This window comes from Protopterus annectens, chromosome 17.part0 (assembly GCF_019279795.1).
Source record: "Protopterus annectens isolate FY-2018-M chromosome 17.part0, PAN1.0, whole genome shotgun sequence".
NCBI classification, from domain to species: Eukaryota; Metazoa; Chordata; order Ceratodontiformes; family Protopteridae; genus Protopterus; species Protopterus annectens.
The window spans coordinates 320,804,770-320,818,593 of record NC_056751.1 but is presented as its reverse complement, the minus strand read 5'-3'; the positions used below and the strand labels follow the sequence as shown (position 1 = coordinate 320,818,593).

Below are 13,824 nucleotides of genomic sequence, written 5' to 3'. Positions count from 1 at the left end.
CATCAGCTCAAAAGCCGTCCCCCCCCGGCTCCGAGGACACCTCCGGTTCCGAAGAATCAGAGGGAATCCCCGGTGCCAAGGGGGCTGGCTCCAAACCCGATGTAGGAGCTGAACTCACCCATGCCGAAGCTCTGAGAGGCAAGCTCAGAACTGAAGAGTCTCAGGTCCGAGCATCCCCTCTGGACCCGACCGGAGAGCTTCAGCTCCTAGACATCCCGAATGGCACCAAGGATGTCAAAGCAGACAAACGGTTCCTCAATCTCCAGAGTGGGCCTCTGCACCGATGGGTACTAGACATTCTGGCTCCGATGTTCCAGCTTGGCTCGGAGGAGGAATAGACGTGGAAAAAAAGACCTTTAATGGCTCTGGAACTGACTGGGTTGGAGCGAAGAAAAGTTTTGCCAGCACCAGCGACTTCAGCAGTCTACATACTGCCCTATCCACATCGTCATCCAATAGGCTCTAGGACGACCTAGAGGAAAGGATAGGTGAGCGAGATCTCTGTAAAATGGGAGACCTCAGAGTAGGGGAGACCGGTAACAATTGCAGAGACCGGCTCTGAACCTGACACTCTCTCGGCTCTAAAAAATGTGGTGCTGAGGAGCTTGGTTTGTCTGATCCAGAAGGTCTGGGATCCAATTGGGTTGTTTTTGCTGTTTTCTCTGCTGGTTCCAAATGGCCAGAAGAAGATGAATAAGATCTCTTGGTAGGTTTGTCAGTTTTAGATGGAGATTTGTTCTTACAGGAGGTGCTCTGACTTTCTAAACATTCAGAGAAAGAAGACTGCAGAAGCCCTCTTACAATGAGTTTGTTTTTCCTCTCTAATAAAACCCTAGAGCTAAAGGAATGGCAGAAGGTACATATTTCTTGTAAATGGATGGCTTCAAGACAATACACACAGATACTATGACCATCGGCCAAGGACATTTTCTGGGAGCACTTTCGACATTTCTTAAACCCTGATTGCTTTCTTTCTTTTTGGTCTTTAGACATTATGGCACAACATGCTACAACTATTTTTGTATAAATTCAAACCACACTCTGAAAAGGATTACATTATCAAACCACATTCTGAAAAGGATTATATTAATATGTATATAACTAAACTAAAATTGCGCACCACTCTGATAGATCTAAGATATTGTAAAGTCAGCAAAGGAAACTTAACAACTAGTCTAGAAAAGGGAGGAAATTAGCTATACCCTCTAACTTAAACGGGCACTAGGCCCTCTAACTTAAACAGGCACAAGCTTAGCTAACTGCCTGAAGGGAAAAACAACCATACATTGCAACACAGAGATTGGAAGCACTTCTAACTTAAACAGTGCTCCAATAAGAAAGTACAACAAAAACCCTAAAGGCTATGGGTTTGGCAAGTTAAATGGGATAGGAGAAACGATGGCCAGACGAGGAAGCGACGGTCAACCATAAAAACCAAATAAGGCGAAATATATATATCTACATAAGCACTAATAGCAAGAGTGAAAAAAACACACTATATTATAAGAAATATGACTAACTAATCTTAACACTAATTACAAATAACTATAAGAAAAAATATAGACTTTAATGAAAAATCCAACACTTAGCCACAGCCAAGATGAAGAACCTCTGATCTGTTTACGCGGCAAATGAGATCTAGGGGATTACACCACTGCATGATGGGACAGGTGTTCAGCCATGAGCCAAGTGAAAGACTTCAAGCTTTAGTATTCAGCAGAGTCGGAGCCAAGGATCGGCTCCGAACCCAACAAATAAGAATGAAGGCGAGATAGGACAACATAACATCAAATTACTTTGAAAACTCTGTAAACAGCAGTGGCTATCAACTGGGTTGCACAGCTGGAGTCAGCTGCAACTCATGAGAGAAAGAAAGAGTGTGAGTAGCAGCTGCCGGCAGTGGTCCAAATATGCAGCTTAAAACCACATTCCAGATGGTAAACGTTCATAATTTCCATCCTGAAGTGACAATTCTTCGCAGTAAAATGACTGCATAAAATATAATCATTGCATGTAAGTCTTTCTTGGGATTAGAATTATCTTAAAGCAGGTCAGAGCAAATACATTTTCTCACCAGGAGCATAGAAATGTCAGTCACAAAAAGAATGCTGATACACTTAAATAAGTCATAAAAAAAGCACTTTTCTTAGAAAGGGCTTCTCAGTACTTAAAGCCATAACAATCTGAGCTCATCTCGTCATTTATACCCAGACTAGCATTTTGCATAATTTGCTCTACAGCATACCATACTCAGTAAGAACTATTTGTGTACATTTCTTTCAAAATCTTTCTTCTCTAGTATAAGCAATGCAGCTACATATTAAACATCATTGGAAGACCTTTTTAATACCCTACATTATTTGAAATTTGCATTCATATTTTTTATCACCATTTTGTCCTCTGTATGTACTAATATGCTAGTGCTTTCCTGGTCTGTGCAAAAAAAAAAAACAATCCTGTATCTTGCTTCAGCAAGATTCTCTGATCTGTGATGCACATCTGTAGCCATAGCTTGCAGATTTTTACACAACTCACAGTGATATCTCTGCAACTACCTACTACTACTACTAATAGTAATGGCAAGTTGCCATTACCAGTGCACAACTTTCCCAAGAATCATCTACCAAAATGTGTGGTTTGGCCATCCAGGCCTTGCAAGGAAAACAAAAAAAGAAGGGAACCCACATGATATTTTTACTTAATAAACCTTGTAGGGGTAATAGGTGGTAATGGTTCTGTAACAAAAATATTCTGAAACTTCCCTTAGGTAAGAGGATTTTAATCCCTATCTCTGTATCTCTTTGCGATATGGGCATGCAATCATATCAAGAAAATCTAACCATGTCCCAGCACTACTGACAGCTGTTAGCTGTATCTAGCCTCTTCAGTTGCAGTGTAGTACTGTATCTATATCCTCATTCCTAATGAAGGACAGTAGTCAATGAGACACTCAAGTCTTCTACTCTGTTCATGTGGATCCATCACAGAAACTGGGGTTATTATTATTGTTGGCAAGAGCTGTCCCTCTGCACTACCACGCAGATCTAAATTAAAGATCTGCACAAAGTATTAAAATGTAGATTTGCCAGAATGTTGTAAAGGAAGCAGTGTTGTTTGTTTATTTATTTATTTTGCTGCCAAGCTCTAAACCAGTACACTTCAGCACTTGTCATACATAGCTTAAGAATAAAACATGATGATTGCCTCTCTGAAACCTTTGCTTTACTTTACGAGTATCCTTGCTTTTGTAGGTGACTGTATCTGTTCTGCATTCTGAATTGTCATATGACGGTATACTTACAGCGTAGTAAATGTATACATTTTAGGGTACTATATCATTTTCAAAACCCATTTGTAGAGGATGTGTACTTTCAGTGTCTGTGCCCAAGCAGAGTGACTAACATAAATCAGTGGAATGTTTATTCTGTGTCAATTGTAGTGTAATTTTGAACAGACTGTTCACATTTTCACACTGTTGATACAATGTCTCACTAACCACAGCAATTTTAAATAGTGTTCTGAAAAAAGTATAAAAATACTGTATACATATCAAAATATATATAAAAAAATGACCATACAAACTAACATTTTGAATAAAACTGATTAAAAGCATTTTTTTCTGCAGTGAGGGACATTGACAGTAGATGACATCACCATTTCTAGGGGAAACCAGCTGGACTCCAGATGGCAAGAATATTTAGCACTGCATTAAAGAATATAACATGTGACATTCTTGCTCAGCTTTCTTCGACTTCCTCACAACTTGGAATCAACTCGCAGTCATAACGGTTTATTTTTGGACACGAATGAATTCCTGTCTGAGCCACAGTGAATCTTCATAGAAACGTGGATCCCCCAAACATAATGCTGTCCTCTTGTAGAAATAGTAATAAAATACAGCAACTGTTGATTGGGAAAGAAATGTTAAAAACAAATCAGGAACCACAATCACATAGGCCTTTTTAGAAGATAACTTTATTAAGACTGTTTAGAAGATATTTTGTTACTTGCTAAAATAGCTGCTTAAAACTTTGAACTTGCTCAAGCCTAAAACTTTCAAAATCTCTAATCCTAAAATGAATAACTATGAGAGACAGATATGTAAACTATAGCCCTTGAAGTGTGGTAGTATTATGTTATTTTATGTACAATGCTCATTCAGGCACTCAGAGGCACTAATGACTGTTTAACACTTCAGCCAATAATACACTGTTATCCACACACTAAATCTGTCTCTAGAAAACTAACAGCACATAGATTAATGTGTCCACATTCAACTTCCTACACTGTTCTGAAGCTAGATACCAAGATGATGGGTGGAAGGACGTGTTATAATGGAATTGAGCTGAAAACACCCTATTGGGGATCACAATGCATGCCAACTCTATGAAAGTTTATTGATTGTTTAATAACTTTGGCAGTTTTTAGGCAAACCTGATTTTTATACTTTAGGGGTGGAAGAACAGTTTAACATCTCCATACTGTACAGGTGTACTATAACATTTCCATACTGTACAAGTGTGCTAAGGCAAAAAAAATTGCTCTCCATTGGTATTGCAAAACATGCTAGAGTATAAGAATGTTGTCTTCTACTTTAAAATTAGTAGCAGTACTACCATTATCAAATTCTTGTGTACAGAAAAATATTTTAGGGAGTTAGTAACTTGCAGAGATAAACATCAGGAAAAACTTGAGTTCAGTGAGGTTTTTTTTGTTTGTTTATATGTGTGGGTGATTTCTTTTTCTACTTAGTTACTTAACTGCACTCTTCAGCAGCACACTACAGGAATGAACAAATTTAGAAGTTATGTACCTACCATAACGTTCCATGTTAGTTGTCTTCTTCTCACCTTCTTTCCTGCTGGATGGGTTCGGAGCCGAGAATGGCCACTCTAAAAGCTCGAGAGCTAGTTTCACCGGCTCGAGGCTCCCCTATATCCCACAATGCTAGGCGGTAACTTCCTCAGATCTCGTTTGAAAGCTAATACCCGCAATAAAATTCCATAAGGAACAAAGAAACTCTTCTAGGTCTGTCCTGGCTAGGGGGAAGGAGGGTGGGACGCAAGAAAGAAGGCGAGAAGAAGGCAACTAACATGGAACGTTATGGTAGGTACATAACTTCTAAATGTTAAGTTGTCAATCTCACCTTCATTCTTGCTGGATGGGACCGCGTCCCTAGCACCTTGTCCCGGGTGGCCTATTGGAACAGACTCTTGAGTACAGTGGAACCAAAGTTGGCCCGGTCTCTAGAGGCCAGGTCCAACTTATAATGAGAAATGAAGTTATGGGGAGAAGCCCAAGTAGCTGCAGAACAAATAGAATCAATAGGCAGCCTATCTTGGAAAGCTACTGAGGTGGCTAAAGCTCTAGTAGAATGAGCCCTGGGTTTGGATGGCAACCGTTGATGTCTTATTTCATACACTAGGGTAATCAATGAAGTGAGCCATCTAGAGAGAGAGAGACCTTAGAGACTGGAAGGCCCATTTTACCTTCTGCATAAGAAACAAACAGTTGGTCAGATTTCCTGAATTGTTTGGTCCTATCTAGATAGTACCTAAGCTGGCGGTGAATATCTAAACTGTGCAACTTTTGTTCTGACCTATTAGAATAATTTGGGAAGAACACAGGAAGCTCAATGCTTTGATTCAAATTTGCCAATGAAGCTACTTTGGGCAAAAAAGACGGGTTAGTACGCAAGGAAACCCTATCTTTGTGAAATACCAGATAAGGGGGTCGACTACACAGAGCATGAAGTTCAGAGACTCTTCTAGCTGAGGTGATAGCTACTAAAAAGAGTGTCTTCCAGGAGAGTAATTTCATAGAACATGAAGTCGCAGGTTCAAAGGGGGGGAGAATTAAGGATGCCAGAACCAAGTTGAGATCCCATAGAGGAGGAGGATCTTTGATGGGTGGTTTGAGTAGAAAATCTCCCTTTAAAAAGGCCTTGCAGAGTTTGTGAGACATGATAGAGGACTCTGAGACTCCAACATGAAAGTTTGAAATTGCAGACAATTGAACTCTAATGGTAGAAGGGGACGAACCTGCATGGAAAAGTTCGGCTAGAAAGTCTAGAACTGTTTGAATAGAAGCAGTGAAAGGATCTATGTTCTTTGAGTGCGCCCAAAAGGAAAAACGTTTCCACTTACTATGATAAATCTTCCGAGTGGAAGATTTATGAGAGGCAATCAAGATATCTCTGACTGAGTGAGATATCAACGGAAGCCTGGCTAAGGTCAGAATTGGAGGAACCAAGCTGTGAGGTTCAGAGAGGGCAGGGAGTGGTGCAACTGACCTGACTGATGGGTCAAAAGGTCTGGAACTGGGTCCAGATGCCAAGGTTGTTCCAAAAGATAACGGTGAAGAAAGGGGGACCAAATTTGTCGAGGCCAGTAAGGGGCAATGAGGATCATAGAAGCTTCCTGAGCGATGGATTTCTGTATCAGCTAGGATATCAGTGGGAAGGGGGGGAAGGCATAGAGAAGTCCCCGGGGCCAAACGTGCACTAGAGCGTCTCTGCTGGGATGGCCTGGTTGGGGAAAGAGGGTGAAAAATTCTTCGCACTTGCTGTTTTGGGGAGTAGCAAAAAGGTCGCAGCAAGGCCTGCCCCACTTTCGAAACACTTTCTCCAACACTGAGTTGTTCAGAGACCACTCGTGAGGCATGAGAATAGCTCTGTTCAATTTGTCCGCAATCACATTGGACTTCCCGGGAATGTGCGTTGCTAACAGAAATCGCTGAGAAGAGATCGCCCATTGCCATAGTCTGAGTGCCTGTCGACATAAGGGGTAAGACCTGGTTCCGCCTTGTTTGTTGATGTACCACACTACAGATATGTTGTCTGTTTGGATTGCTATAGTTCCTGTGGGAAGAGAGTCTTGTAGGGCTTGCAATGCTAGGAGCACAGCTCTCATCTCTAGAACGTTTATGTGCAAGTGGCACTCGAACGGTTGCCACATGCCCTGGACTGTCCTGCCCTGGAAATACCCCCCCCCCACCCGATCAGGGAGGCGTCCGTTGTCACTGTAGCAACCGGAGGGGGAGGAACAAAGGGTCTCCCTAGGAGGAGCTGAGGGGATGAGATCCACCAAGAGAGATGACTCTTGCACGATTGAGTTATCCGAATAGGATGAGACATTGGAAGGCTCTGATAAGGCCATTGTGTGAAGAGCATCCATTGTAAAATCCTCATGTGGAAGCGGGCCAATGGTAGGAGAGGGATGGCTGCAGCCATAATTCCCAAGACTTTCAGGATCTGTCTGGCCTTGACTTTGTTGTTCTGTAACAGAAGAAATACCTGTTTGTAAATGTCTGCTATCCTCTGCTCTGTGAGTCTGGCTGACATCTTGACTGTGTCTAGATTTGCGCCTATGAAAGTAATAACACGACAAGACAGACTTTTCGTAGTTTATTGAGATACCTAGTGCCTGACATGTGCGAAAGGTGTAGTCTCTGGCGAGGAGTAAGAGATGCCTGGTGGGGGCTGTAAGGAGCCAGTCATCTAAATAAGGAAACACTTGGAATCCTTGACGTCTCAGATGAGAAGCTACCACTGCCATGCATTTGGTGAACACTCGGGGGGCTGTAGTGAGACCAAAGGGCAGGGCTCTGAATTGAAAATGACTGGTTCCCAGCCTGAAGCGGAGAAATCTTCTGGAGTGTCGATTCATTTTGATGTGATAGTACGCATCCTGGAGATATATAGAGCACATCCAGCTGTCCCGTTCCAAAAGGGGAAGAATGGACTGCAGCGTGACCATCCGGAACTTTGTTTTCTTGACAAACTTGTTCAAGATGCTGAGATCCAAAATGGGTCTCCAGTCCCCTGTTTTCTTTGGAACCAAAAAGAATTTGGAGTAGGTTCCGGATCCTACCTGGTCTGCTGGCACTGGTTGAATGGCTCTTTTGCTAGCAGCTTTGAAATTTCTAATGCTGCTTGTTCCCTTTGACTGGGTGGCACGTCTGGCAGGGATTTGTTGGACAGCTTCGGAATGAAAAGAAAGGGAATTCTGTAGCCTTTGGAAATGATAGATTGTACCCACTTGTCTTGAGTTAGGGATAGCCAGGCTTTTGGGTACAGTGACAACCTTCCCCTGACTGCCTCCGAAGGTGGACAGTCGGGCAACACCTCAGGGATGCTGAAAGGGCTTGTTGGAAAAGGATTCTCGATTGCCCTGATTTTGCGGGCCTCCTCTGCCTCTGGGGCGACGTCTACCATTGTTGTTCCCCCCTCTGCCTCTAGAGGGGAATCGACTCTGTGCGTCAGGCAAGTCTCATCTTTCCCCCCTTCTGACCTTTGGGGTAAGGTCTAGAAGGAGTAGAAAAATGGACTCTGACGGCAGAAAGAGTTTTGCCATCAGTCTCGCACCTAGTCAAGGTTTCCTTCACTTGAGGACCAAAGAGGGATGATCCATCAAAGGGGGAATTAGTGAAGGACGCCTTAAAGGGGTCCGCAAAGTTACAAAGCCGCATCTAGGCGTGCCTATGCAAGGCCACACCTGTACCTGCTGCTCTACTTGCTCCATCAGCCGCATATGAAAGGAGGCGCATGGAGGAGTTGGTGATAGAATTAAGGGTAGCCAGCTGCGAGTTCATCCTATCTTGAAAACCCGCAGCTGTTGGGTCCTTCAGCATTTCACTCGCTTCCTTGAGTAAATCCCTCTGAAGTCGAGTAAAATGGCACAGGTAATTCAGCGATTTCATTGTAAAGGTCGCTGACGAGAACATCTGCTTCCCGTACCTGTCCATCGACCTAGACTCCTTGTTAGGAGGATGAACAGGTACCGAAGGATCAGCTAGCTCCTTCTTGGTAGCTGCAGCCACCACCATAACATCAACAGAGACGCCCTTGGTCAGAAATTCTTTGTCTTTGGGGGCCGTGATAAACTTAGATGGTCTCCTGGGGGTGGGTTCCACTGAGTCAGGAGCCGCCCAAGCCTTCTTTGCCACCACTTGCATAAGGGGGTCAAAGGGAGGAGACACCCAGGAGGTGGAAGGGCGAGAGCCAAACACCTCAAGGTACACGGATTCATCCTCTGAAGGGTTGAGGTCTGGCCAATTCCCCCTATGTTTTAAGATTTCGAGGATGTCTGCAAAGGAGACATCTTCAGAGGTGGAACGAGGGGAACCTTCAGAATCCTCTAAATCAGTGTCAGAGGTGACAGACTCAGGGGAGTCAATGTGCTTCCTCTTACACTGCCTCGTCCTAGGGGGCTCTCCTACAGGATCAGGAGAGGCCTCGGAACAGGAGGAGATCCCCACAGGGGAAACTTGAGGAGCTGGCTCTCTACGGTCGGGGACAAGAGAGTGAGTAGACATCACCGGAGGCACCATGGAGGGAAGGGCAGAAGGAGCCGACTGTGGATTAGAACCAGGTTCTAACACGCTCCTCATGACCTCAAAGGCACCCCTGTCAGGCAGAGCCGGAGGTTTCCGTTCCGAAAATCTGAAAACCTCCCCCGGCACCGACAGTGATGGCTCCGAGGCCGATGTCGGAGCCGAACTCACCAGCGCCGAGGCACCGAGAGGGAGAGCGGGGTCGGACAAGGGTCCGATGCCACTCGCCCCCTCGGAGCCGACGAGGGAAGTCTGGCGCCGAGATTCTTCCAAGGAAGAAATCGGAGCCGACAACAGAACCGAAGACAAGGGTATCGGTTCCGACGCCACCACAGTCTCGGGTCCGAACCGCCCCGGCTCCAAACTCAAAAGAGTCAGAGGAGGAATATTTTGAGTGGTGGGAATAGTCTTCGACTGTTGAGTCGGACTTTGAAGCATTTGGGCTAATGCCTCGGACTTAAGAAGTCGACTCACTACTCTTTGAAGGTCGTGGTCCGATAACCTGGAAGACCTAGAAGAGTGAGATCTATGGCTCCGTTCAGACAGCAAAGGTGAAGCTGGAGCTGAGTGAACGGAGCCAATAGATGGGGAATGGGACCTCTTCTTATTTGTCGGCTCCGACAGCTTTATCGGAGCCGACTCAGTTATGTCTTCCTCGGCTCCGGCCGGAGCCGAGGACAGCACAGGTACAAGCATTCGAGATTCATCGGCTCCGGCCAGAGCCGATGTTCGAATGGACTTAGAGCCCCCAGAGGTTGGCTCAGAGGCTGGAGCCGAAGGTCTGGAGGACTTAGAGGATCTCCCCGATGACTGAGTGGAGGGACCCTCAGGCTTCAATAAGCCTCTAAGGATTAATTTATTTTTTCGCTCCTGCAGGACTCTAGGGCTGAAACCATGGCAAACAGCGCATGAGTCCTGCAGGTGCAAAGGTCCCAGGCAGTACACACAAGAAGTGTGACCGTCTGTCAGAGACATCTTCTGACAGCACGAGTCACACTTCTTGAAGCCTGAGACCTTTGATTCTTTGGACATGTCCAAAGAGAAATATAAAATGTAATCACAAACACACACACACACACACACACACCGATTACACTTTAAAATTAATAAAACTTTAAATTAAAACTTCCAAGGTTTAAACTAAAAATTTTCCCTACAAAAACACAGACACTCCAACTACCAAGGGAGGAAGGAGAGGGCCTAAGGCCCAAGGGAAAGGATAGATAATTTAGGATAGGGAGATTGGAGAAAAATTTAACTAAAAGGGATAAAAGTATTTAACTATATAAGGTTATGAAAGGGAGCTAACTTAAAGGGGTTTTCTGACTGACTAACTTGTCAAAAAGTTTTAAACTAACCTGAGCCGGTTGAAAGAAGCACCTCGATCGCGTAGCGGCAAACGAGATCTGGGGAAGTTACCGCCTAGCATTGTGGGATATAGGGGAGCCTCGAGCCGGTGAAACTAGCTCTTGAGCTTTTAGAGTGGCCGAGTCGGAGCCGAGAATCGGCTCCGAACCCATCCAGCAAGAATGAAGGCGAGATTGACAACTTAACATCCTGTTTTAAACACACATTTAACAAATCTTTATCAGATGTGCAAGTGTTATGTTTTTAAATCCCTAGACAGTGAGTTTGCAAATTAATTCATGTGAGAGCAATAGTGACACTTTTTAAATATTAATGTTTGAAAGAAGAACTGTTCAGTAAATAAAAAAGTAATGTCTTTCGGTTTTTCCCGGTTAGGGGTCACCACAGCGGAACTCCAGTCCGCTACTACCTGCATGTCTTTAACGTCACTCGACCGCGGGGAGGACATGCAGACTCCACACAGAAGGTGCTCCAGCCGAGAATTGAACGGGAGAGCCTCTTGCTGTGAGGCAAGAACTGTTCAGTAAATATTGTTAGGAAATTGCAAAGCTAAGGAGTGTTTTTGAATTCAACTGATAATTAGAAGTATTCTGTAGTGCCACCATAAAGAAACCACAAGTGGAAACATTCTGTTCAAGGACTGAAAATGTATTTTATTTATGTATTTAAGATTTGTTTACCAGGAAAGTCCGACTGGACACAGGTCTTTTTTCAGCAGAGGCCCAGGGAGAAAAGCTCCATGAGTAATAGTAAATTTTCAAGCACACACTACAATAATCAATAAAGTATAAAGTAAACAAAATGTAGTATACATAAGAACATACAAATTTGTTACACCTTGACACACAACCTAGGCTTTGAACATAGCTATTACTACTTGTAGGTATGACTTATATCAAAATATAAGGTTAAGACAAAATAAAGATTATCCAGTTTTGTTGGCCTTGGAGATGGTGAGTAAGTTCTTATTGTTAGAGCGAAGTGGTCTGCTGGAACTGTACGGAAGGATGAGATTTTGTAGTGCAGGGCTTCTAGTTGGTTGTGTTACAGTTTTGTGAGTTAGACAGAGTTGGTTGTAAAGAATAATGTTGGGAAGTTCAAGCTAGTCTAGTATACTTAAAGCTGTACAATGATGTGTTCAATATATACCACTTTTTATTGCCTGCTGCATATTTTTTACTGTATTTTATTGATATTAACTAATCTGCACAGATAACTGATTTGTTTGCAGTTAAAAGCATTCTGTAGAGTCTCCTTGCTCATTTATCTGTTTAAAAACTTTCATTTTGTGGCTCACTGCTGTGATAAAGATTTCTGTAGTGTTTACTGTCTAAAAGAGTGTATGTTAATAGCTTTAGTATTGACCCAGTTCAGATTTGCTGTCTCAGGGCCTGTTTGTTTTTGCAGTGATTGTTCTGAGCACATGACCAGGCCATCTTGAATTAGTAGAAGCCTTTCTTTACCTTCTTGGCAGGATTGTGTTGATTGGCTGCTGGCTAGTGGGGGTTGATTCTTTTGAGTTTTTTTTTTACGTTGTCTAAGGTTGTATCTTCTAGTATTTGAACCCTAACTTTGAGAGGACTTCTGTCTATACACACTGAGCAGATTGGAGGAGGGCCATTGACTACAACTCTGATCTGAGATATATAACAATAAGTATCCTGTTTTTTTGGCTTATTTATACTGGGTATTGCTTCTAGTAGTTTATATATAGCACTTTTTATTGCCTGCTGCATACTTTTTTACTGTATTTTATTGCTATTAGCTAATCTGCACGGGCAACTGATTTGTTTGCAGTTAAAAGCATTCTGTAGAGTCTCCTTGCTCCTTTATCTGTTTAAAAACTTTCATTTTGTGTCTCACTGCTGTGATAAAGATTTCTGTAGTGTTTACTGTCTGAAAGAGTGTACGTTAATAGCTTTAATATTGACCCAGTTCAGATTTGCTGTCTCAGGGCCTGTTTGTTTTTGCAGTGATTGTTCTGAGCACATGACCAGGCCATCTCGAATTAGTAGAAGCCTTTCTTTACCTTCTTGGCAGGATTGTGTTGATTGGCTGCTGGCTAGTGGGGGTTGATTCTTTTGAGTTTTTTTTTTTACGTTGTCTAAGGTTGTATCTTCTGGTATTTAAGCCCTAACTTTGAGAGGACTTCTGTCTATACACACTGAGCAGATTGGAGGAGGGCCATTGACTACAACTATGATCTGAGATATATAACAATAAGTATCCTGTTTTTTTGGCTTATTTATACTGGTTATTGCTTCTAGTAATTTATATATAGCACTTTTTATTGCCTGCTGCATACTTTTTTACTGTATTTTATTGCTATTAACTAATCTGCACGGGCAACTGATTTGTTTGCAGTTAAAAGCATTCTGTAGAGTCTCCTTGCTCCTTTATCTGTTTAAAAAATTTCATTTTGTGTCTCACTGCTGTGATAAAGATTTCTGTAGTGTTTACTGTCTAAAAGAGTGTACATTAATAGCTTTAATATTGACCCAGTTCAGATTTGCTGTCTCAGGCCCTGTTTGTTTTTGCAGTGATTGTTCTGAGCACATGACCAGGCCATCTTGAATTAGTAGAAGCCTTTCTTTACCTTCTTGGCAGGATTGTGTTGATTGGCTGCTGGCTAGTGGGGGTTGATTCTTTTGAGTTTTTTTTTACGTTGTCTAAGGTTGTATCTTCTGGTATTTAAGCCCTAACTTTGAGAGGACTTCTGTCTATACACACTGAGCAGAGTGGAGGAGGGCCATTGACTACAACTCTGATCTGAGATATATAACAATAAGTATCCTGTTTATTTGGCTTATTTATACTGGCTATTGCTTCTAGCAATTTATATATAGCACTTTTTATTGCCTGCTGCATACTTTTTTACTGTATTTTATTGCTATTAACTAATCTGCACGGGCAACTGATTTGTTTGCAGTTAAAAGCATTCTGTAGAGTCTCCTTGCTCCTTTATCTGTTTAAAAACTTTCATTTTTGTGGCTCACTGCTGTGGTAAAGATTTCTGTAGTGTTTACTGTCTAAATGAGTGTAGGCTAATAGCTTTAGTATTGTTCCCCACCCTCTCTCCTTGTTGCTGTCTTGCTGTTATACTTGGTGGCTTTGCAGTTGCCC

At 42.8% G+C, this 13,824-nt stretch overlaps 1 protein-coding gene across 3 annotated transcripts in view; it reads right to left on the bottom strand.

Annotated features, from left to right (window-relative positions):
• Positions 1-3,091: 3,091 nt before the first annotated feature.
• Positions 3,092-13,824, bottom strand: part of TMEM138 (transmembrane protein 138) — a 797,942-nt gene continuing 787,209 nt past the window's right edge. For all 3 annotated transcript variants that reach the window (XM_044059747.1, XM_044059750.1, XM_044059748.1), the window contains one exon: positions 3,092-3,903. In XM_044059747.1, the coding sequence (XP_043915682.1) occupies positions 3,791-3,903 (113 nt within the window). In that variant the 3' untranslated portion in view covers positions 3,092-3,790. The remainder of the gene's footprint in view (positions 3,904-13,824) is intronic.